We start from the raw sequence: 25,330 nt of genomic DNA on the forward strand, positions 1-25,330 counted from the left end.
GGCAAGATAGTCAACAAATAGCAACCATCCTCTGGATATCAGCGAGGGCACAAACGGTATTTTCCTTTGGATTTAAAACTCCTTCCATCAATCCACACAGCATTTTCAATGAACTTGGAGACATTAAAAAATTTTGGTATCCACAATTTTTGTCCGAAAATTCCTTCGAAAATACTCTTCCGGCGGTTTTTCTTTGCATTGGACCTGCATCAGCCCCGATACATTCTTGGTAATATCGTCATGTTCGTAGCGCAGTCCAAGATCATTTCTTGATGCTGTCTGCTGTTTAACATCGGCATTGCTAATAGAGACGTAACATTTCTAATATGTGCCAACATTACATCCGAAATAACGTGAAATCTGCCTCCCTGGAGCCTTTTGGCCATGAGTGAAGTGAAGTGAAGTGAATTATATTTATATAGCGCTTTTTCTCTAGTGACTCAAAGCGCTTTACATAGTGAAACCCAATATCTAAGTTACATTCAAACCAGTGTGGGTGGCACTGGGAGCAGGTGGGTAAAGTGTCTTGCCCAAGGACACAACGGCAGTGACTAGGTTGGCAGAAGCGGGAATCGAACCTGCAACCCTCAAGTTGCTGGCACAGCCACGCTACCAACCGAGCTAAACCGCCAGCTGCTGGGTCTTTGCTACACCAGAGCCCGTCTGGAGAGACTGGAGGAGATGCGGATGAAGAGACAGGGCTGCGGAGCTGGCGCTGAGCGCCGGGACGGACTCGCTTTACAGTCTCTTGGCTGAATGAGCAGGCATCGGACAGTCTCCTTAGACGCATCCTCGCTCATCCATGCGGACTGGGCACTGGCCGAGAGTTAGTGGGCGGCCGAGGTAGGAGCCGGCTTCCTTTGTTGCTTTGTTGGGTCTGTTTCTGTTTCTGGCCATGCTCCCCTTACCCCAGCAGAAGTGTGTTTTTTGTTGTTGTTGGCGTTGTTCTACTTTTGTAGCTGTATGTAGAAATGTCTGGTTGCATCAGCTCTGCCTTTTTAATGTCTTTAATATCCTTCATGTTCTTTGATGTTTCCGTCTTCCACACGTTTATGTGTGCTATGGCCATGAGTGAAGTGAAGTGAAGTATATTTATATAGCGCTTTTCTATAGTGACTCAAAGCGCTTCACGTAGTGAAACCCAATATCTAAGTTACATTTAAACCAGTGTGGGTGACACTTGGGTAAAGTGTCTTGCCCAAGGACACAACGGCAGTGACTAGGATGGTGGAAGCGGGAATCGAACCTGCAACCCTCAAGTTGCTGGCACAGCCACTCTACCAACCGAGCTATACCGCCCCACAGGGGTTTTTTTCCCCTTGGCCTCAGTCTGGACCCTCTCTCCAGGCTTAGACTGAACATTTTTTTCTCAAACCCCCTCCCCCCCAACCCTCTCTCCCCAGCATTTACCGGTTTCTCACCATTTTTGTTAGGGGCGCCGGAAGTTGGCAGACCCGTCAGCGATCCTGTTCTGTCTCCCTGTAATGTCTATCTGCTCTTGAATGGGATTATGCTGAAAATCTTAATTTCCCTTCGGAGATTATTTAAGTATTTTTGATTCTGATTCTAAAACAAGTTGAAAGGATCCGCAAATCCTAGTGAGACTTCATATGTCAACCGGAGAAGTAATTCGGTTACCTGCGCTAAAATGAAATAAGCGCCCCCCAGTGTACTGGAGAAACATGGTGTATGACCAATACACCAATTTTTTTCCCCTTGGCGTCAGTCTGGACCCCCTCTCCAGGCTTAGACTGAACATTTTTTTCTCAAACCCCCTCTCCCCAGCATTTACCTGTTTCTCACCATTTTTGTTAGGGGCGCCGGAAGTTGGCAGACCCGTCAGCGATCCTGTTCTGTCTCCCTGTAATGTCTATCTGCTCTTGAATGGGATTATGCTGAAAATCATAATTTCCCCTCGGAGATTATTTAAGTATTTTTGATTCTGATTCTAAAACAAGTTGAAAGGATCCGCAAATCCTAGTGAGACTTCATATGTCAACCGGAGAAGTAATTCGGTTACCTGCGCTAAAATGAAATAAGCGCCCCCCAGTGTACTGGAGAAACATGGTGTATGACCAATAGACGCATGGACACTTGGACTTCACACGCAGGTGTGAATATACAAAAAACTAACTATCTGAGAAATGAGACTAATTTAGTGCATGAAAACGAAGTGATTGTGTGGAACCGCTGCTCTACTGGATGCTGTCAAAATGGAATGTGAAAATTGTAAGTGTCATGCAAACAGTGAGTCAGTACTACTGTGGCAGTCAATTACAGACTGTTTGAGAAGTGGGCCATAGTTCATTTGCAGGCAGCGCACCCACATTGTTTACTTGTGACGCATCAGTCAAACATCCAGGGAACTTTGATGTTTGGAGATTAGGCTCTTTGGTTTGTCACACTTGCAAGACGTGACAACATGACAAAACGTGTCACAGTGACCCAAGAAAACAAGCAGATAACTGGGTCAAGTTAACCAAATGAGGACCGTTTCATGTTATGGTTAGTTTTGGATTTCAAACTTGGAAACAAAATTGCTTTGTAATTAAATAAAAACCTTCTAGGGTCAACAATAAAAAATGACACAGGAATGTTTGTTCTTGAACTGTGTGTGTACTAACTGTACCTGAGGGGAAGGTGTTGCTGTATTTTGGCAATGAGCCCCATGCTAGGATCAGAGCGCATATACATTGTGGCCAGGATGGCGATGGCGACAAAAAGCCAGGATGAAAGGCTGGCTGGGTACACTCCCTTGATCATCCGGTTCTGCAAGCAGACAGCAAAAAACACAAGCGAGGTGTATTCCTATTTGTAGTTTAATGCAAGAACCACATTCCTAAATCCAACCCACCAATCCCGACAGTAGAGTAGTGGTGGGGGAAATAACTGATTTTTAGATGCAATGCAATTTGGACATGGACATTAATTTAATAAATGTGATGAAAATCATTTGAATTGTTTCTCATTACAAATGCACTGTTTAAAAGTTACAAGTGAATAACGCTTACATAATAAAACAAAAAAAATGTAAAACTGCATTAATATACATAAATTAAAGATGCATCAATAATCAAATATTCTAAATCGAATTGGGAGGAGCTCAAAGATTCCCACCTCGAGTAGAGAATCAATCATTTTCATTTCAAAAGAAACGGTCAGAGATTAATAAAAACTTGATGTTTAATACAGGGGCCTTAATATGCAGTGGTGAAGTACAGCATTGTGTCATACTGCTGTTTCTAATATTTTCCAGCTCTTTCATGGCAAAATAAGAGAAAAGGATGCATAAGTTTGATGAAGTGCAGTTTTACACGACAGCGAACCTCTTTGACAGTTTCCACAGAAACTAGGCATCCATTTTTTTAAACTCAATTTAATTTGCTGTAATACTAGTGAACGTTTACAATGTTACTTGTACGGATAGACCACCAGGACAATAATGAGTTGTGTAGTTGCTTGGAAAACGCTTGTCCATATGCCTACACAACCAGTGGTAAAAATACTTGTGTTGCCTGTCAGTACATGCATGACAAAGACACACTCAGATGTTACACACACACACACACACACACACACACACACACGGATCTTCACTTGGACGTGAGAGGCTCTTCTTCATTCTACCCCCTCATGAACAAAATTATATTAAAACAAAACTATGAATAAATGAGAAGAAAAATACATGAAAACAAGCCCAGTCAAAATATGTGAGCACAATTATAATGCTAACTATCGGAAAGAAAAGGAAAAGAAAATACATCTTAAAAGGTATGAACATACAGGCGGTCCTAATATTATGTCATTTCGTGACAAGGGATGTGCGATGATCGGCATCGGACAATTTTCGTGAAGAATTATGTGATGGACCCTTGATGATTTATGTCTGTTAAATCCGATCACAAACACCGATCCCCTCTGAGTGACACTATCTAATTAGGCCCTTGGGATGAAAAGCGGCCAGCAGCTAATTATGTGGCACCGTACCCATAAATTAATATTATTGGTTTATTAATAGGTAAAACTTAAAAAAAATTAATATAATGCTAAAGTTCATTCATGTCAGCAATTCAACTTAAAATGTGAAACTAATGTGTCATTACTTGCAATGTAAGGTATGTAAAGCCTTTTTGCTAATATTTTGATGATTTTGGCTTGCAGTTTTTGAAAACCCCACATTTACTGAGTTTTTTTTTAAATGTAATGTTTTCAAAAGCTGTAAGCCATAATTATCGGTATTATATCAAAAGAAGGCTTGAAATATCTTAAGTTCAATGTTATGAGCCTATGTCATATATTAATTTCACCTTGTAAATCCAATAAATGGTATAAATGAACCTTTGCACAAAAACATTTTGAGTTTCATCTGTAAACTACATTTTCTACAGTATCATTATCAGGAGCATGCCAGGTCAAGGCAAGTGTTGCCTTAAATGAAGAGGGCTCATATTTTTTCGAGATATATATATATATATATATATATATATATATATATATATATATATACATGATAATAGATACAAATAGTGTTCATGTATGAGATCTAGGGCTCAATATTGAAGTCATGATTACTGATTGTTAAGTAAAGCAGTTTTGGGGTGTAAACTTAATACCGTCATGTCAATTGTAATCAATCCATCCATCCATCTTCTTCCGCTCATCTGAGGTCGGGTCGCGGGGGCAGCAGCCTAAGCAGGGAGGCCCAGACTTCCCTCTCCCCTGCCACTTCTTCCAGCTCTTACCGGGGGATCCCGAGGCGTTCCCAGGCCAGCCGGGAGATATAGTCTTCCCAACGTGTCCTGGGTCTTCCCCATGGCCTCCTACCGGTCGGACGTGCCAGAAACACCTCCCTAGGTGCTGATTCTCATCCCGGTCGCTTCACACTCGGCTGCGAACCGATCCAGTGAGAGTTGAAGATCTTGGCCAGATGAAGCCATCAGGACCGCATCATCTGCAAATAGCAGAGACCTAATCCTGCAGCCACCAAACCAGATACCCTCAACGCCTTGACTGCGCCTAGAAATTCTGTCCATATAAATTATGAACAGAGTTGGTGACAAAGCGCAGCCTTGGCGCAGTCCAACCCTCACTGGAAACGTGTCCGACTTACTGCTGGCAATGCGGACCAAGCTCTGACACTGATCGTACAGGGAGCGGACCACCACAATAAGACAGTCCGCTGCCCCATACTCTTTGAGCACTTCCCACAGGACTTCCCGGGGTACACGGTTGAAAGCCTTCTCCAAGTCTACAAAGCACATGTAGACTGGTTGGGCAAACTCCCATGCACCCTTAAGGACCCTGCTGAGAGTATAGAGCTGGTCCACAGTTCCACGACCAGGACGAAAACCACACTGTTCCTCCTGAATCCGAGGTTCGACTATCCGGCGTAGCCTCCTCTCCAGTACACCTGAATAGACCTTACCGGGAAAGTCAATTGTAATGTTTAATAAAAAGGCTATAAATAAACGTTAACACAATATCTAAAGATACATTTTTATTTTTTTAATTTCTTTGATAATATCAACTTATCAGCTTTTTGTCTCTATAAAGCTGATACATTTTGATAGAGGGAGTTTTTTTGTTTGTTTTTTTAGGTGTGTACAGGTAGATTACATCACCAACATCAACACAAACATCACCAAGTCAAATATGTACAGGTAGATTCTGTATTGAGACAGATCCATTATGAGTTTGAGCAGAAATATGTCATATAGGAATTAACTACACACAATAAAACATTAACAAAATGCTGTGTCACATAAATGATTTTTTAAGTAATACCTTTGTAATATGAAAAAAACACAAGTAATGTAAAAAAAACATGGGCAAAGCAGATTGGCTAATGAAGATGAAGTTTAATAGACAAGCTTTGTTCTTGTCCAACCCCTTTAAGTGGTTCAGTGCAACAGTTTGGCCAACAAAAATACAACACCCTTCACTTCGAGCAAAGTCGGTGTAGTTAGTCCGCCATGATTATCAAGCTAAACGATGCTTGTGCCCATGCACCTGACTTTGTGTTGCCTAAAATGCATTAATAAATTATGTTTTTTCGGTAATTAAAAAATTAGATGGTATTACTAACCGTCTGGAATTTTATCGCAAATTATCATTATACTGTTTACCGTTACATCCCTCGTCCATTTACAAAAAGTCAAGGGCAGTCACGGAATGTTCTTGCCACTGATGATGGTCAATTTTTTAGGGCATTACGGCAAGGGAGGAGGGCGGTCGCGGCATTTGCTGCGGTTGTCATGGTTAAATTCGAGCCCTGTACTATGTGTATAGTCAGTACAGTGTGAGTGATTGTTACATTCCCAGATGGCTCTGGGTCTAGAGATCGTAGGAGAATGCAATATTAAAGTGCATACGTGGAACGTAACAGTGATTTAGGTGTTCATTTCGCAATAATTTAGGCATAATTTCCAATTTACATCGTCGTCGTAGGAGCAGAAATTGTACATAGACAGAGGACCGCCTGTAATTATAAGCAGGCTTGCTGTTGCTCACCTTTAAGCGGCTGACACGCTTTTTCCATGATCGCACTCCTGACAAGTAGATCTGGTTGAGGGCTTGATAGGAAAGACGCAGGTCGATGCCTTCCGGTGTTATCGTGAACTGGAACGCCACAGCCTGATGAGCCTCTGCCATTGCTATTATGGACACACACAAACAAAAAAGAGATTGTAATTCATTTAACTTTAAGTTTTACGAGTGTCATTGTAACAGCTTAGTCTGTTCAAATAGTTAAGCAAAATGTGAAACGTGAAAAAGTTCTCATTGGATAAATTAATCTTCAAACAGAAATGAAGTGCATCATCACGCCATTTCCTAGTTATAAACATGTACAAACGAACAGAGTACTTCATACAGTGGTGCAATATTTATGTACTGTTACGATACTTAATGCTAGGTGTTTTAGTAAAGTTGAAAGGATGGGCCTTAAATAATTATAATTTCCAAACTTATTGTATTGATTTCTCAAGACATTCACAGTAAGTCAAGCTTTACAGCTTTAAAGTGGTGTGTGGGAGACAAACAACAAAACACACAAAAACATGCACAGGCACACTGTAGCTGACTGTATTACACTTGCACCTCCACAATTGCATTTCATGAATTCTATTTTACAATAGAATGCAAATATTTACAACTAAACCACCAAGTCAAAATAAAAACAAAAGGAAGCATGCATTTAGAGGTATTAAATCCACACATGGCAACTACTGCTCAATACCCTTCGTCTTAGTACTTGAAAATTGCAGGCAGAAATGGGTTTGTTTGGATGTAAAAATTGGATAGGATCCCAGTGCAGCTGGGATAGCCTCCAGCACCCCTGCGATCCCGAAAGAGACAAGAGATAAAAAATAGATGGATGAAATACATTGCAGCAGTGCAGGTTTTGTACATACAGTAACAGAAGTAAAACGTAATGATTAATATAAAGTAGTAATAAATACTAAGGGCGTCAAAAAAAGATTTTCTAATGAATTGTGATTTTTACTTGTAACACTTACTTATTGATTTAAAAAAACAAAAACAAAAAACAATTACATTTTTTTTTCTTTTAGTCTGTCCTGTCCAGCCACTCAGGCAAATCATATTTTTTATGTAGATGCCCATATCTGTTGTACAGATTTACTTGTGGGATACTTCTCTTGTTGTCTTATTTTTTATTTGACTTTATTAAATGTTTGGGTAGAATTTTATTAAACCGGTAATATATATATATATATAAATTAATCAGATCTGTTATTTTATGGAGGGACATAGTTAATAATAGAATTGGCACCAAATGTTATTAAAAAAAAAGTATTGATTATAAATCATGAATTGTTCTACATCGGGAATCGATTATGAATCGAATTGTTAGCCCCAAGAATCACATCAAATTATGTGGTACCCAAATATTCACAGCCATAAGAACTACATATTGCAGTGTAAAAGTTATAGATTAATAGAAGAAGAAAAAAAACAAAAAAAACACTATCATCGGTATTGCACACCACGAAAACCAACTTTGGGACTGAGTCTTGCATTAAACCCAATGTAAATGTAAATGTAGAGATGCCATTCCAACTCAGTAAGACCCATGATGCATTAAGTTTCCACGCCACACTTTCAAGCCCTATTATGCAAATCCAACATTTCTCACCTATTGGTACCTGTTGTTTTGTATTTGGGATCTGCATACATCGCGTTGCAGATATATTTATAAAATAATCTTGCCCACTGGTGACATCAGTGGATTATCCATATATGGTAGCAATGGAACCACATTAATAAAACAAAACTGGACAGCTTCGCAGAAGCCAATCATCTCCACAAGTCCATCTTTTCTAAATCCATCATTGGGCTAAGTCCATCTTTCTGCAGCCCATCTTGCAACCCAGGTCCATCTTTCCGAATGCCTATCAAATGTCCAGCTCCATTTTTTGGTTGCCGAATCATCAGGGGTATGCAAACTTTTTGGGCCCGCCCCTCCAAAGCGATCATTTATAAATCACAACTAGTTGCGGCAATGGGGATGCACTTTCACTATTAATAATTTCTTAATTAATGTTGTGATCCAAAACAATGTTGCCAATGCACAGTTGTCTGTTTAAATTATTTTTGCACATGATAGACACTTGCTGTTGCATTTTAGATGCACTGTCTAGTTATTAGCAGGCACCTGAGTAGCGTTAGGCTTAACTATTTTGTTGAATATAATTTGGCAAATAAATGGAATGATAGACAATCAGTCAAAACTACTTTTATATCAAACATGTTTGCGCTGTGTATAATAACTGATTTTATTGAAAAAAATGAAAACTGAAGTCATGAAAATCGATTATTCTGAAACCGTGCCTGATCAAAATGTTGAATCAACAATCAACAAAAATGAACTAATGTTATCCCTACTACCCCTACTAAATACAGCCTCATTGTGGTCCAGTTAAGGATACTGCTGTTGCTTTAACATATAATATCTATCATGGCGCCGTCTTTGTATCATCATGAATTATGAATGGCTTGTGTGCGATTAGTCCACAAACACATGTTGGGCAAAGCAGTAATAGGAAGGAACAAAAGAACAACCTAAGCAGTCGCAAACCACTGATGAAGAACCTACACTCAAAAAATACAACACGAGTAACTTAAACATCACCAAGTCAAGAGTGTTTCATTGTTTTAGGCTCTATTATTGACAGCAGTTAACATTTTTTCCAGACTTGTGCAAAATATATAAAACATTTGTGAGGAGCAACTCACCTTTGCATTATGCCTACATAATTTGTCAAAGGATGGAAAGTTATTCAATTAAGAATGGCACCAAAATATTGCCTGTACAGGTACAAGTTTTAGGATTTCATAAGGCATAAATCAGCAATCACGATCACATGCTTTTCATGGAAACAAACATTGTGCATCCGTAACGACACGGTCGCATGTTTATGCGCGGGTCGTTCTCCCAAGATGCGGAAGGAAACTCGGGAGGCAAAGAGCAGGTGAGCCAATTATTTATTGTCTATGAAACATGCAAAACTACATAAAGACCGATCGCACAATAAGCTAAGCTAAGGAAATAGCTACGTGAAAGCTCGTCATAAACACAGGCAAACAAAAAGCAAAGCTTAGCTCTGGACTCGTAGGAATAGACGTCGTAACTGTTGCGTAGAAGCAAATAAGACAGCCAGACAGTGTGTGGCGAAGGACAGGAATATGTAGCTCTCTGATCAGTGCCCAGAAGCAGGTGAACGTCCAGAACACTAATCAGAGGCAGGTGAAATTAATCAGCACCCATGGAAACCAAAACACAAACCCAAGGGTGCTGAAAACAGACGTGAGGTAGCCAAACTAACAGAACAAAACATGATCCGCGCAACGGATCATAACAGCATCCCAATAAAAGCACCATTTAGGAAAGGTTATGAAGGCCCGAATGGAAACTGTTACAAAAGAAATTCAAAAGAAGGAATCACAGTATGTCATTTTAAGAAAATGTATAGTAAAAATCAGTCATATGACCTAATGTTTCAGATAGATTTAGACAAGAAAATTCAAGCACAAGCTGCATAGACTTGAAAGAAAAAGCTTGAAGTACTGTACTGGGTTTCTGTCATTGAGTTCAAACCATTCCAATAGGCTAACGAGCAGCATGTTTTTGTTATTTATTCTCAAACAGGAAAAACTGGTGTATAATACTAGTCGTATTACCTTATTGCTGAGCCGTGCGCGATACAGAGAGCAGAAAATTAAATACATGTGACCATATAAAGACAGAAATTATGTGTAAATAAGATTGATAAAGTAAGGATATTTGGTTTGTTTAGTACAAGAACATAGCATAAATCTGTTCCATATGAAAGGTATCCTCAAATGACTTTTTTGTGAGATTCTAGCAGAGGAAGGATGTGGTTGGAGGGAAAGACTGAACAGTTCTAAACTACATACTATATACTGCAACCACACCTTGAGTGCACTGTTCAACAGGTGCATTCTTATGTGAGGGGCTACCAAACCTGTATAGTAAGTGGTCAAGGAGGACAAGGTGGAATCTTGCCAATCAGGTCATTGTACGTGAAAATGTCAGACCGCGACATAGGCTATGTTCACAGTGCAGGGTAGGATGTCAAATTTGTTTGTGTTTTTTTGTCAAATACAATCTTTTTATGTAACAAAAACATGTGAATGCAAACTAACCCGCGTGCAGACAAGACATCACAGTGTTTACGGAAGCAATCATGGCTTCTAATCTAGTAGGTCTCAGTCAATTGTGTTAATTTCAAGGATTTTGTGCAATCAAAGCCAACATTTTCTGAACCAAATTCTTTATTAGAAGATGGAAAAAGAAAGGGGCAAAAGTATTTTGGCTCTGGCAGTTTGCAGGAAATTTTGTTTCAACGTCTGCCCTGAAGAGCGTGTCTGTGGGGAAGCAGTCGTAAGCATGGGAGTGGCGGAACATTGATGGGACTTTCTAAAACATTATTTTCACCTGTTTCCCCTGCTCATTTGTCACTTACCTATTTTGTTACAGTCTATTTTTGCCAATAATTATGACACTTATCACTTTTTGGTCAGATGGATGCGACCGGAGTGTTCACAATTTGGTTGCATCACATACAAACCGGATTTATATCCACATATTAAAAGAGGCCTGGGATTTGACAAATTCGGAATTGTATTTTTCACACTGGCATGAAAAAAATCAGACACAGGTCGCATATGAGCAGAAAATCGGAACTGGCCTGCAGCGTGAACGAGGCCTTAAAGGATGAATGACCTAGTTTCAGACAATTCTGGGCAATTCATTGAAAAGCAATCAAACTGACATAAAACTGCCTTGACGTGGGATGAGAGTTTCGACATGGGCGATGTAGACTAAAATCTATATCGCAATATACAGTATATTGCAGAATTTTGCTGTAACAATTTGTAACAATATATTAGTTTGTATGGAAAGGACAAAAAAACCCATTTCAAATCGTGTTACAACGGCTCCTAATTTAGTTGCTGAAGTATGTGGTAAGGAGCTGCGTAACTTTTCACTTGTATTAGTTTTTAATCAAAGCTATTGAACAATCTAACTGCTAATTCACTGTTAAAAGCTAGTTACTTACAAGGGTTATTGGCCCCAGTAACCTTTTATAATAATAATAATAATAATAATAATAGGCTTATTCAAAGTGGCTACCAAAAAACATTCCAAGTATTGTAACATCAAAAGGAAAACCTATAGAGCAGGTTTTAAATTACAAGTAGTTGGGTTACATCAAAAATTTAGCCTCTAAAATTAGGGTGACGCTTGGGTTCTTTTAATAAGAAATAAAACCTGCTTTTTTTAAGGTAAAAAAAACAACAACCTTCCTTGCCAGTAATTGATAATTGATAACACTCCTTAAAGGCCTACTGAAACCCACTACTACCCACCAAGCAGTCTGATAGTTTATATATCAATGATGAAATATTAACATTGCAACACATGCCTATACGGCCTTTTTAGTTTACTAAATTGCAATTTTAAATTTCCCGCAAAGTGTCCTGTTGAAAACTTCGCGGTATGATGACGCGTGCGTTCGACGTCACCGGTTGTAACAGACATTTTCTTCCAGCCCGATCCAAGCTATAAGTAGTCTGCTTTAATCGCATAATTACACAGTATTCTGGACAACTGTGTTGCTGAATCTTTTGCAATTTGTTCAATTAATAATGGAGGAGTCAAAGTAGAAAGATGGAGGTGGTAAGCTTTTAGCCTTTAGCAATACAAACACAGCCGGTGTTTCCTTGTTTAAAATTCCCGAAGGTGAAGCTTTACTATGGATCAGAGCGGTCAAGCGAACATGGATTCCGACAACATGTCAACCGGCAGGTTTCGGTCAGAAAATTGTGGTAATAAGCCGGTTTTTACGTAGTTATGAGCGGAGCTTGCGTCTTCCTGCAGCTGCAGACTATTACCTCCTCCCACCGGAGACACTGGCGGTCACCACAACTGTGGTCACATCCCTCCGACTTTCAAGTACCATATAATCTCACTAAAACACAATAGGCATATAAGGGATTTTCCAGAATTATCCTAGTAAATGTGTCTAATAACATCTGAATCGCTCTCACTACCCTCGCCTTTTTTTTTTCTTCTAGTCGTTCACTCTCGCAATCCTCATCCACAAATCTTTCATCCTCGCTCAAATTAATAGGGAAATTGTCGCTTTCTCGGTCCGAATCGCTCTAGCTGCTGGTGGCTATGAATGTAAACAATGTGAGGATGTGAGGAACTCTACAAGCAGTGACGTCACGCGCAGATCGTCTGCTACTTCCGGTAAAGGCAAGGCTTTTTTATTAGCTACCAAAAGTTGCAAACTTTATCGTCGATGTTCTCTACTAAATCCTTCCAGCAAAAATAAGGTAATATCGCAAAATGATCAAGTATGACACATAAAATGGACCTGCTATTCCTGTTTAAATAAGAAAATCTCATTTCAGTAGGCCTTTAAAATGTCTGTCATAACTTAATACCTTTCTTTAACTGCTCTGTGACATGTGTTGCTGACCTCTTGGCCAGGTCACCCTTGTGAAAGAGATCTCAATGTGTTGTTAAACAGTTAAATAAAGGTTGAATGAAAGAAGAAAAAAAAATTGGCTGAACGATATGTTGTCCCACATAATATTGTTGATAAACAGTATTATAGTCAGCATTATTTTTCAGAACAAATCAATCAGTAGTGTAATCATACTACATAATAATAATTAGAGATGGGCCATTTGATCGGCCACCAGTATCGGAGATTTCTTTTTCTAAGTACGTGATCGCCATTGCGGATTAATGCTTTTTAATGACGATCACAAAAGCTGATCCCCTCTGGCTGGTATTGTTTTTATTTGTAATCTCCGGGTTTACAAGCTGGCAGCTAATTATGTGTCTCCATACACAGTGTGGAGCCACTACCCCATGTTAACAATAATCACCTCCATTACAGCAAATAAACTGCATGTCTTAATATCCTAATTATTATTTTCAACTAAGATTAGCGCTGGAGGGCGAGGCTAAACATGTTACACACCGAGAGCGAGCAGGAGAAGACATGCTAATAGATAAACTAGTTTAAACTAGCTAGAAACAGAAGAAATAAGTGCTTACTAAATTTTAAGTGTAGATCAAAATGCATAGGAGCAGAATTAAAGTTATTAACAAGAAATGAACAGGCAGATAAATAATAGTCGGGAGAGAAAATAATATAACAACAATTGTTGGTAAGTCAACATCGTCGCCGTCAGAAATGGCGGATCAATCCAAAAATGTGTTGTACTCCCTGCATTCATAATTTTTTGATGGTGCTTCTGCCACGTCACCTGTTATGATGAGGATGTAACGATGTAAACATTTCTCATCACGGTTGTTATTGTGACCAAAATTATCACGGTCTTCATTATTATCGCGGTATTGTCCATTGTGCTTAAAAAGTAATAATACACACATTGAAATCTTTTGACCAAGTATTTTTTCAAATACCTAAAATAAATAGACACACTGTTAGAAAGCCTACTTATTTTGCATATTTTGAGTTTCTTCGGCTTCACTGTTAGTTTTTCAGTCCTCTTATTGTAACTGTTTTAATGGCTAAGATTTTATTTTGATAAAATATTGGTTTCCACTGTAGCATTTTAAGATATATTTAAATGAAAAATGTGTAACAAATAATATCTATTTTAATTATTAATTAATATTTCTGGCGGGCGTTGTGGCATGCTAGTCTGTTTAGTGTTTCTTAAACCTCTGTCTTTTTTCTTCTAAGAACAATCACACTAAGAGTATGTAAAAGAGCACATCTTGTAGAGTTAACGTATGCACAATTGAATATCTTAGTTGCTCAGACAAAAATGTGTTTATATAAGATGAGATTGGGGTATGTTGTTTCTTAATGGGGAAAGACGTTAATGTATCTTGTTTTCATGTTAGCATTTAAACTAGTGAAAAGGCGCCAGCAAGTCTGTGAGTTTATTAACGTGCAATTATCAATCAGGGTTTTTGATCATTTTAATTCAAGACGGTAATACTCACTGTCAGGAATTTTACCGCGGTTGTCATTTATCCGTTTACCGTTTATTAATGTTTGAATATTTTGGATATTAAGCATACATAATAAGAAAAGAGAACAATAAAATGAAAAGGAACAAGGAGTAGATTAATAAAATGAGCTACTATCAATTCTGATTCATGCTGCTGTCACTGCACTGAATGACTACATTTGTAGTAAATGATAATTTTTGAAATGAGGTACTTTACTTGAATCTATATCTGCAGGCTAACAAAAAGTATAGTTTGCAATTGACAGTATTGTGAATTTGTGTCAATCAGCGTTTCCACAGTGGCCAGCCTGAAATCTAGGTGTTAGGGACGGACGCAGAAGCAGATTTTTACACGAAAGTTCTAAAGCTGATTGATGTATCAGATATATAACAGATCATAGGTGTTTTTTTGTTTTTTTTACCCTTCGCGTTCATATTTCGCTGTGTTTGTTGCATTTTGTTGATAGAGTGGGGGTCATATGCTGTCAATATTCAGTGTTTTATCCTTCATAGTTAATATTGTAAATCCCACATTCTATATTTTCTTGTACATTCTGGGTGCCCCATTCAATAAAAAAAATAAAATAAATTCCATTCCATTTTTAAGGTGGTCTGTCATAACGTTTTTAGCTTCCAATCCGACATTACTGTGAGGTTTTGTATTAGTGTTCCTAAAAATAGGACCCAAGCACACATACTGTGCAGCAGATTTTCACAGCCTACACATTATATACATACGGCAAGATGGCGGCGCCCGGACGGGCTGCGACACTGCGGTGCTCTTGCTAAAGATGGAACATTTGGCGGAAATGCCGGACAGTTCTGCTGACTTCATGGCTGGCTCGCATCGTGGTCACTCCGTGATCACGTACGACCGCCAGACACTTCTGGATATGGACATATCAGGCTGTTTTGGACTGATAGACGCGGGCGTGCTAAACATGCTAACTAGCATGGGAATACATCGGCGGCTACATCCAGCGGCCTGTGAAGCAGCGGAGTCTAGTAGCAGCGGGGGCCGTCTACGGAGCAGACGCCAGCGGTGTGATAGGAAACGCGGATGTCGAGCGGGGCTATAAACAAAGCAGAAGGCTAATCCCCACAGGACACCACTTCCCTCCACCCTGAAGACGGATTTAGATGAAAGATGCGAGACTACTGGTCTGGGTAAGGAGTCTGTTAAATTAGAACAAGTTTTTTCTGCTTTGAGTGTTTCAGAGTTGGACATGTGTTTTACTGAGGTGGCTAACTATGATGCGTGCAGTTTATCAAAGCAACAAACAAACAATCGGAAAATCCCTGTTACTGAGGAGACTAACCATGATGCGTGCAGTTTATCAAAGCAACAATCAAACAATCGGAACATTCCCGTCGTATCAATTCCTAGATATGGACGTAATTATACTGAATGCACTGGGCATAATAAACACAACATTATTAATATTGCTACTACGGATAATTTGATCAAAAATTCCCTAAAACAGCCCACTACCTATAATATAGGTTTTTTAAACATAAGATCATTGTCTCCCAAAACGTTATTAGTTAATGATATCATCAGAGACAACAATCTTAACGTCATCGGTCTCAGTGAAACCTGGCTTAAACCAAACGACTTTTTTGCGCTAAATGAGGCATGTCCTCCTAACTTTACACATGCGCATATTGCCCGTCCGCTTAAAAGGGGTGGGGGGGTCGCACTAATATACAACGAAAACTTTAACCTTAGTCCTAACATAAATAATAAATATAAATCGTTTGAGGTGCTTACTATGAGGTCTGTCACACCGCTGCCTCTACACCTGGCTGTTATCTACCGCCCCCCAGGGCCCTGTTCGGACTTTATCAATGAATTCTCAGAGTTCGTTGCTGATCTAGTGACACACGCCGATAATATAATCATAATGGGGGACTTTAATATCCATATGAATACCCCATCGGACCCACCGTGCGTAGCGCTTCAGACTATAATTGATAGCTGTGGTCTCACACAAATAATAAATGAACCCACGCATCGCAACGGTAATACGATAGACCTAGTGCTTGTCAGGGGTATCACCGCTTCCAAAGTTACGATACTCCCGTATACTAAAGTATTGTCCGATCATTACCTTATAAAATTCGAGGTTCAGACGCATGTTCGTCAAACTAATAATAATAATAACTGCTATAGCAGCCGCAACATTAATACGGCCACAACGACAACTCTTGCTGACCTACTGCCCTCGGTAATGGCACCATTCCCAAAGTATGTGGGCTCTATTGATAACCTCACTAACAACTTTAACGACGCCCTGCGCGAAACCATTGATAACATAGCACCGCTAAAGTTAAAAAAGGCTCCAAAAAAGCGCACCCCGTGGTTTACAGAAGAAACTAGAGCTCAGAAATTATTATGCAGAAAGCTGGAACGCAAATGGCGCACGACTAAACTTGAGGTGCACCATCAAGCATTTAGTGATGGTTTAATAACTTATAAACGCATGCTTACCTTAGCTAAAGCTAATTATTACTCAAATCTCATCCACCGTAATAAAAACGATCCTAAATTTTTGTTTAGTACGGTAGCATCGCTAACCCAACAAGGGGCTCCTTCCAGTAGCTCCACCCACTCAGCTGATGACTTTATGCAATTCTTTAGTAAGAAAATTGAAGTCATTAGAAAGGAGATTAAAGACAATGCGTCCCAGCTACAACGGGGTTCGATTAACACTGACACGATTGTATATACGGCGGATACTGCCCTCCAAAATAGTTTCTCTCGTTTTGAGGAAATAACATTAGAGGAATTGTTACAACGTGTAAATGGAATAAAACAAACAACATGTTTACTTGACCCTCTTCCTGGGAAACTGATCAAGGAGCTCTTTGTATTATTAGGTCCATCAGTGCTAAATATTATAAACTTATCACTTTCCTCGGGCACTGTTCCCCTAGCATTCAAAAAAGCGGTTATTCATCCTCTTCTTAAAAGACCTAACCTCGATCCTGACCTCATGGTAAACTACCGACCGGTGTCTCACCTTCCCTTTATTTCAAAAATCCTCGAAAAAATTGTTGCGGAGCAGTTAAATGAACACTTAGCGTCTAACAATCTATGTGAAACCTTTCAATCCGGTTTCAGGGCAAATCACTCTATTGCTAACGATGGATTCTGATGCGTCATCTATGTTGCTGCTCCTCGATCTTAGCGCTGCTTTCGATACCGTCGATCATAATATTTTATTAGAACGTATCAAAACACGAATTGGTATGTCAGACTTAGCCCTGTCTTGGTTTAACTCTTATCTTACTGATAGGATGCAGTGTGTCTCCCATAACAATGTGACCTCGGACTACGTTAAGGTAACGTGTGGAGTTCCCCAGGGTTCGGTCCTTGGCCCTGCACTCTTCAGCATCTACATGCTGCCGCTAGGTGACATCATACGCAAATACGGTGTTAGCTTTCACTGTTATGCTGATGACACCCAACTCTACATGCCCCTAAAGCTGACCAACACGCCGGATTGTAGTCAGCTGGAGGCGTGTCTTAATGAAATTAAACAATGGATGTCCGCTAACTTTTTGCAACTCAACGCCAAAAAAACGGAAATGCTGATTATCGGTCCTGCTAGACACCGAACTCTATTTAATAATACAACTCTAACATTTGACAACCAAACAATTAAACAAGGCGACACGGTAAAGAATCTGGGTATTATCTTCGACCCAACTCTCTCCTTTGAGGCACACATTAAAAGCGTTACTAAAACGGCCTTCTTTCATCTCCGTAATATCGCTAAAATTCGCTCCATTCTGTCCACTAAAGACGCTGAGATCATTATCCATGCGTTTGTTACGTCTCGCCTCGACTACTGTAACGTATTATTTTCGGGTCTCCCCATGTCTAGCATTAAAAGATTACAGTTGGTACAAAATGCGGCTGCTAGACTTTTGACAAGAACAAGAAAGTTTGATCACATTACGCCTGTACTGGCTCACCTGCACTGGCTTCCTGTGCACTTAAGATGTGACTTTAAGGTTTTACTACTTACGTATAAAATACTACACGGTCTAGCTCCATCCTATCTTGCCGATTGTATTATACCATATGTCCCGGCAAGAAATCTGCGTTCAAAGGACTCCGGCTTGTTAGTGATTCCCAAAGCCCAAAAAAAGTCTGCGGGCTATAGAGCGTTTTCCGTTCGGGCTCCAGTACTCTGGAATGCCCTCCCGGTAACAGTTCGAGATGCCACCTCAGTAGAAGCATTTAAGTCTCACCTTAAAACTCATTTGTATACTGTAGCCTTTAAATAGACTCCCTTTTTAGACCAGTTGATCCGCTGTTTCTTTTCTTTTTCTTCTATGTCCCACTCTCCCCTGTGGAGGGGGTCCGGTGTGTATCGGCTGGGGACATCTCTGCGCTGCTGATCCGCCTCCGCTTGGGATGGTTTCCTGCTGGCTCCGCTGTGAACGGGACTCTCGCTGCTGAGTTGGATCCGCTTTGGACTGGACTCTCGCGACTGTGTTGGATCCATTGTGGATTGAACTTTCACAGTATCATGTTAGACCCGCTCGACATCCATTGCTTTCCTCCTCTCTAAGGTTCTCATAGTCATTATTGTCACAGACGTCCCACTGGGTGTGAGTTTTCCTTGCCCTTATGTGGGCCTACCGAGGATGTGGTGGTGGTTTGTGCAGCCCTTTGAGACACTAGTGATTTAGGGCTATATAAGTAAACATTGATTGATTGATTGATATGTATGTATGTATGTATAGACCAGAAGTCTCAAATTCAATTTACCTGGGGGGCACTGGATGCAGAAACTGGGTGAGGCTGGGCCGCAAGAAAAGATTTCTTAAAAAATCTAACATGCAGTTTTTAATGAATTCCCCTTCTAGGAATGTCTTTCCCGCCCTAGCAACATACTTGCCAATCCTCACGATTTTTCTGGAGGACTCCAGAATATCAGTGCACCTTTCAGTGCCTTTAACGTCCTCTACAACAGTGGTTCTCAACCTTTTTTCAGTGATGTACCCCCTGTTAAACATTTTTTTATTCAAGTACCCCCTAATCAGAGCAAAGCATTTTAGTTGAAAAAAAGAAGTAAAATACAGCACTATGTCATCACTTTCTGATTTATTAAATTGTATAACAGAGCAAAATATTGCTAATTTTTTGTGATCTTTCTTGAACTATTTGGAAAAAAAGATATAAAAATAACTAAAAAACTTGTTGAAAAATAAACAAGTGATGCAATTATAAATAAAGATTTCTACACATAGAAATAATCATCAACTTAAAGTGCTCTCTTTGGGGATTGTAATAGAAATCCATCTAGATTCATGAACTTAATTCTAAACATTTCTTCACAAAAAAAAGAAATCTTTAACCTCAATATTTATGGAACATGTCCACAAAAAGTCTAGCTGTCAACACTGAATGTTAGATTGTTGTATTATTTTTCCACAGTTTATGAACTTACATTCATACTTCATTGAAGTATTATTCAATAAACACGTATAAAGGATTTATGAATTGGTGTTGTTTTTTAGAATGTTTATAATAAATCTCTCTTGTCCCTTGGCATACCTTCGAGTACCTCCAGGGGTCCGCGAACCCCCAAAACAAGATTACTGCTCCACTACATGTCATCACGCAAACTTTTATTATCACACAACCAATGTGCCGGCTCTGTATCATGTTGTGTGAGACTTGTGTAGAACAACGTCAGTGGCTGCAAGACGTACTTGTTCAACAGCCATACACGTCACACTAAGGGTGGCCGTAAAAAATTTTTTTAACACTGTTACAAATATGAGCCACACTGTGAACACACACCAACAAAGAATGACAAACCCTTTTTGGGAGAATTTCCGCACCCTAACACAACTTAAACACAAGAGAACAAATACCCAGAACACCTTGCAGGGCTACAATATACAACACCTCAACCGACGCAAGTAGGGAGGGTGAGCGGTTGGTGGTAGCAGGGGTGTGTATATTGTAGCCCGGAAGAGTTAGGTCTGCATGGGATTGTGGGTAATTGTTCTGGTGTGATTATGTTGTGTTACGATGCGGATGTTCTCCCAAAATGTGTTTGTCATTCTTGTTTGGTGTGGGTTTACAGTCTGGCACATATTTGTAACAGTGTTAAAAGTTTTTTTTACGGCCACCCTTAGTGTGACGTGTGTAACTGTTGATCAAATATATCTTGCAACATATAACTGGGCTTGCACGCTGTCAGTTCAGGATGTAGGGGGCGCTAAAGGCAGTGGCATTTTGGCACTCCCTGAAAATTGTTGATCTGGTAAAAATTGACAAGGGCTTCAAGACAATTGGTGCCCTGAAATTCAGGGTCTCCGGGGAAACTTGGGGACTTTGGCAAGCATGATGCTGTCAAGCGGCGTTCATAGTAATCTAGCGGGCCGCACCAACCTTAAATTGTCATATCAAAGCGCGGGCCGCATAACGTCTAACGGCCGCAATTGGCCCACGGGCTGCATGTTTGAGACCCCTGTTATCGATAGATAGAGCTATACCAGCCCCCAGACACATTTTTTTGTTTTTTTAGCCGACTCAAAATAATTGCCCAGGCCTGGTGTAGTGTATAAGCAACAACTATACATTATTATTAATGCACCTGTACTATCATTATATCATCATCATCATTTAACCCCTAAATGAATGACGTAATGGGTGTAGTGTATAAGCCAGTGTTTTTAAACCTTTTTTGAGCCAAAGCCCATTTTTTTCCATAGAAAGGAGGCACACCACCAGCAGAAATCATTAAATGAATCTCATCAGCCGATATTGACGATAAAAAGTCGTTGTTGCAATTGTTGGATATGACTTTAAACCATAACCAACCATGCATCAATATAGCTCTTGTCTCAAAGTAGGTGTACTGTCACCACCTGTCACATCACGCCCTGACTAATTTTGAGTTTTTTTTGCTGTTTTCCTGTGTTTAATGTTTTAGTTCTTGTCTTGCGCTCCTATTTTGGTGACTTTTCCTGTTTTGTTGGTATTTTCCTGCAGCAGTTTCATGTCTTCCTTGACCGCTATTCCCCACATCTGCTTTGTTTTAGCAATCAAGAATATTTCAGTTGTTTTTATCCTTCTTTGTGGGGACATAGTTGATTGTCACGTCATGTTCGGATTAGGGTTGGGTGATGTATCGATATATCGCGGGATTGTCTCTGTGCGATATAGAAAATGACTATATTGTGATATTTGAGTATATGTTCTCACACAGTTCTTTTTAGCTGAGGGCATTACACTACAGGCTCTTCTCACTCTTTCCTGTCTACGCTTCTCACAAAGACTTAAAACAAGCGCACCTTCTTACATAGGTCACATACGTATACGACCCCCCCCCCCGAACAGAGAGGTAGCTACATAGGGAACATTAGCTGTGATGCTAACAGTGCGTTGCGAGTGGTAATACGAGAGAGAGATGGTGCGAATCTGGTAGCAAATGAAGGAAGAATTAATTACCAAAAAAAACAGCACGGGGTCCATCGTCTGGCGGTGGTTTGGCTTCAAGCGGGAATATGTTCAACAATTATGCGCAAAAGCGTTGCTACAAAAAGTAGCAGCACTGCTATTTATGCAGCTCATTTTTATTTGACACTTATTGATATATCTTGTGTGACATCATGCACAAAAGTGCACTTTATTTGTTTTACACTATTGTACAAAAAGTGCACTTTAATAGGCCTACTGAAACCCACTACTACCCACCACGCAGTCTGATAGTTTATATATCAATGGTGAAATATTAACATTGCAACACATGCCAATACGGCCTTTTTAGTTTACTAAATTGCAATTTTTTATTTCCCGGGAGTTTTTTCTTGAAAACGTCGCGTAATGATGACGTGTGCGCTTGACGTCATGGGCTGTTAGGGAATATGAGCGCTGCCCACACACACACAGCTAAAAGTCGTCTGCTTTAACCGCATAATTACACAGTATTTTGAACATCTGTGTTGCTGAATCCTTTGCAATTTGTTCAATTAATATTGGAGAAGCAAAGTAGAAAGATGGAGTTGGGAAGCTTTAGCCTTTAGCCACACAAACACACGGTGATTCCTTGTTTAAAATTCACGGAGGTGAAACTTTACTATGGATCACAGCGAACATGGATCCCAACCGAATGTCAACCAGCAGGTTTCGGTGAGAAAATTGTGGTAAAAAGTCGATTCTTACCGGATATCAGCTAAGCTTGTGCCGCCCATACAGCTGCCGTCAACTTTCCTGAGACACTGCGCGTCAACACACCTGACTATCAGGTACTGTTAAACTCACTAAAACCCTAGCAACACAATAGAAAGATAAGGGATTTCCCAGAATTATCCCAGTAAATGTGTCTAAAAACATCAGAATCCGTGCCAATGCAATCGCGTTTTTTTTTTTTTAACTTTTTTGGTTTTTTTTCTAGTCCGTCGCTATCAATATCCTCAAACACGAAACTTTCATCCTCGCTCAAATTAATGGGGAAATTGTTGTTTTCTCGGTCCAAATAGCTGTTTTGAATATGTGAGGAGCCATCAACATGTGACTTCATCGTCTGCGACTTCCGGTAGAGGCAGGGCTTTTCTGTTGGCACCGAAAGTTGCGAACTTTATCGTGGATGTTCTCTACTAAATCCTTTCAGCAAAAATATGGCAATATCGCGAAATGATCAAGTATGACACATAGAATGGACCTGCTATCCCGGTTTAAATAAGAAAATCTCATTTCAGTAGGCCTTTAGTGTTGTTTTGATACGTCATTTAGTGACATCATGCACAAAAGTGCACACATAGCTTGTTTTAAAATGTCTTTCTGTTTTGAAATGACATGAATGTTTGTGTCACTGTTTAATAACTGTTTAATGAATACAGTTTTGGTCAATTGACTTGTGATTTCCCTCTCTGGATGAAAGTTTAAAATGAGCATTTGTTAATGCAGTATGAACAAGAATGTTTTAATGTAGACACAAAGAATCATCATACTGCTGTGATTATATGCATCAAGTGTTCATTCAAGGCTAAGGCAAAATATCGCGATATATGTTGTGCATCGTGACATGGCCCAAAAATATTGAGATATTAATAAAAGGCCATATCGCCCAGCCCTAGTTCGGATGTACTTTGTGGATGCTGTCTTTGCTCCACAGTAAGTCTTTGCTGTCGTCCAGCATTCTGTTTTTGTTTACTTTGTAGCCAGTTCAGTTTTAAGTTTTGTTCTGCATAGCCTTACTTGAGCTTCAATGCCTTTTCTTAGGGACACCCACCTCTTGGTTTATTTTTGGTTTAAGCATTAGATACCTTTTTACCTGCACCCTGCCTCCCGCTGTTTCCGACAACAAAGCAATTAGCTACCTGCTGCCACCTACTGTTTTGGAAGAGTATAACGTGGTAAGTCTGCCAATCTCCCGACAGTACAGACACTTAACGGTACATTATTTGCGGATTATAAATGCTGGTTTGCAAAAAATATTTTCAACCCAAATAGGTCCATCCATCCATCCATTTTCTACCGCTTATTCCCTTTTGAGGTCGCGGGGGGCGCTGGCGCCTATGACATTAGATAATCTTCCACAGCACACTAATGTGCTGCGTCAGATCAATCAAACAGGAAAGTGTGTTGGCTCTCTGCTGGTTTCGTTTTAGTATTTTCAGGACTTAACTACATGTCTTTTAGGATGCAATCAGGACGATCAGTGAAACTTTGTCTTTTGTGGTGAGTGGACGTCGCCAAACAACAAAACCGGTTAAAGGCCTACTGAAACCCACTACTACCGACCACGCAGTCTGATAGTTTATAGATCAATGATGAAATATTAACATTGCAACACATGCCAATACGGCCACTTTAGTTTACTAAATTGCAATTTTAAATTTCCCGCGAAGTGTTGTGTTGAAAATGTCGCGGTCTGATGACGCGTGCGTTTGACGTCTCGGGTTGTAGCGGACATTATTTTCCAGCCCCATCCAAGCTATAAGTAGTCTGCTTTAATCGCATAATTACACAGCATTCTGGACATCTGTGTTTCTGAATATTTTGCAATTTGTTCAATTACAAATGGAGAAGTCAAAGTAGAAAGATGGAGGTGGGAAGATTTTAGCCTTTAGCCACACAAACAGACGGTGTTTCCTTGTTTAAAATTCCCAAAGGTGAAGCTTTATAATGGAACAGAGCGGTCAAGCGAACATAGATCCCGACCACATGTCAACCGGCAGTTTTCGGTAAGAAAATTGTGGTAATAAGTCAGCTCTTACCGGAGACATCAGCGGAGCTTCCGTCCTGCTGCAGTTGCGTGACTGCCCTCAGAGACATTCGCGGTCAACACACCCGTGGCCACACCCCTCCGACTGTCAGGTACTATTTAATCTCACTAAAACACTAGCAACACAATAGGCAGATAAGGGATTTTCCAGAATTATCCTAGTAAATGTGTCTAATAACATCTGAATCACTCCCACTGCAATTGCCTCTTTTTTTTCTAGTCCTTTACTCTAAATTTCCTCATCCACAAATCTTTCATCTTCGCTCAAATTAATGGGGAAATTGTCGCTTTGTCGGTCCGAATAGCTCTTGCTGCTGGTGGCTATGATTGTAAACAATGTGAGGAAGAGAGGAGCCCTACAACCCGTGACGTCACATGCACGTCGTCTGCTACTTCAGGTAAAGGCAAGGCTCTTTTATTAGCGACCAAAAGTTGCGACATTTATCGTGGATGTTCTCTACTAAATCCTTTCAGCAAAAATATGGCAATATCGCGAAATGATCAAGTATGACACATAGAATGGA

The 25,330-nt window shown here is 39.9% G+C and overlaps 1 protein-coding gene across 5 annotated transcripts in view; it reads right to left on the minus strand.

Annotated features, from left to right (window-relative positions):
• cpt1a2b (carnitine palmitoyltransferase 1A2b) overlaps window positions 1-25,330 on the minus strand; it is a 123,352-nt gene that overhangs the window by 87,712 nt on the left and 10,310 nt on the right. For 3 of the 5 annotated variants that reach the window (XM_061884118.1, XM_061884122.1, XM_061884121.1), the window contains exons 1-3: window positions 24,799-24,871; window positions 6,511-6,653; window positions 2,630-2,769 (exon numbers count right to left, since the gene is read on the minus strand). In XM_061884118.1, coding sequence (XP_061740102.1) covers window positions 2,630-2,769; window positions 6,511-6,653; window positions 24,799-24,856 — 341 coding nt within the window. In that variant the 5' untranslated portion in view covers window positions 24,857-24,871. Of the gene's footprint in view, window positions 1-2,629; window positions 2,770-6,510; window positions 6,654-24,798; window positions 24,872-25,330 lie in introns of those variants that run through there. The other 2 variants (XM_061884120.1, XM_061884119.1) reach the window with 1 other exon arrangement.

This window comes from Nerophis ophidion, linkage group LG23 (genome assembly GCF_033978795.1).
Source record: "Nerophis ophidion isolate RoL-2023_Sa linkage group LG23, RoL_Noph_v1.0, whole genome shotgun sequence".
Lineage (NCBI taxonomy): Eukaryota > Metazoa > Chordata > Actinopteri > Syngnathiformes > Syngnathidae > Nerophis > Nerophis ophidion.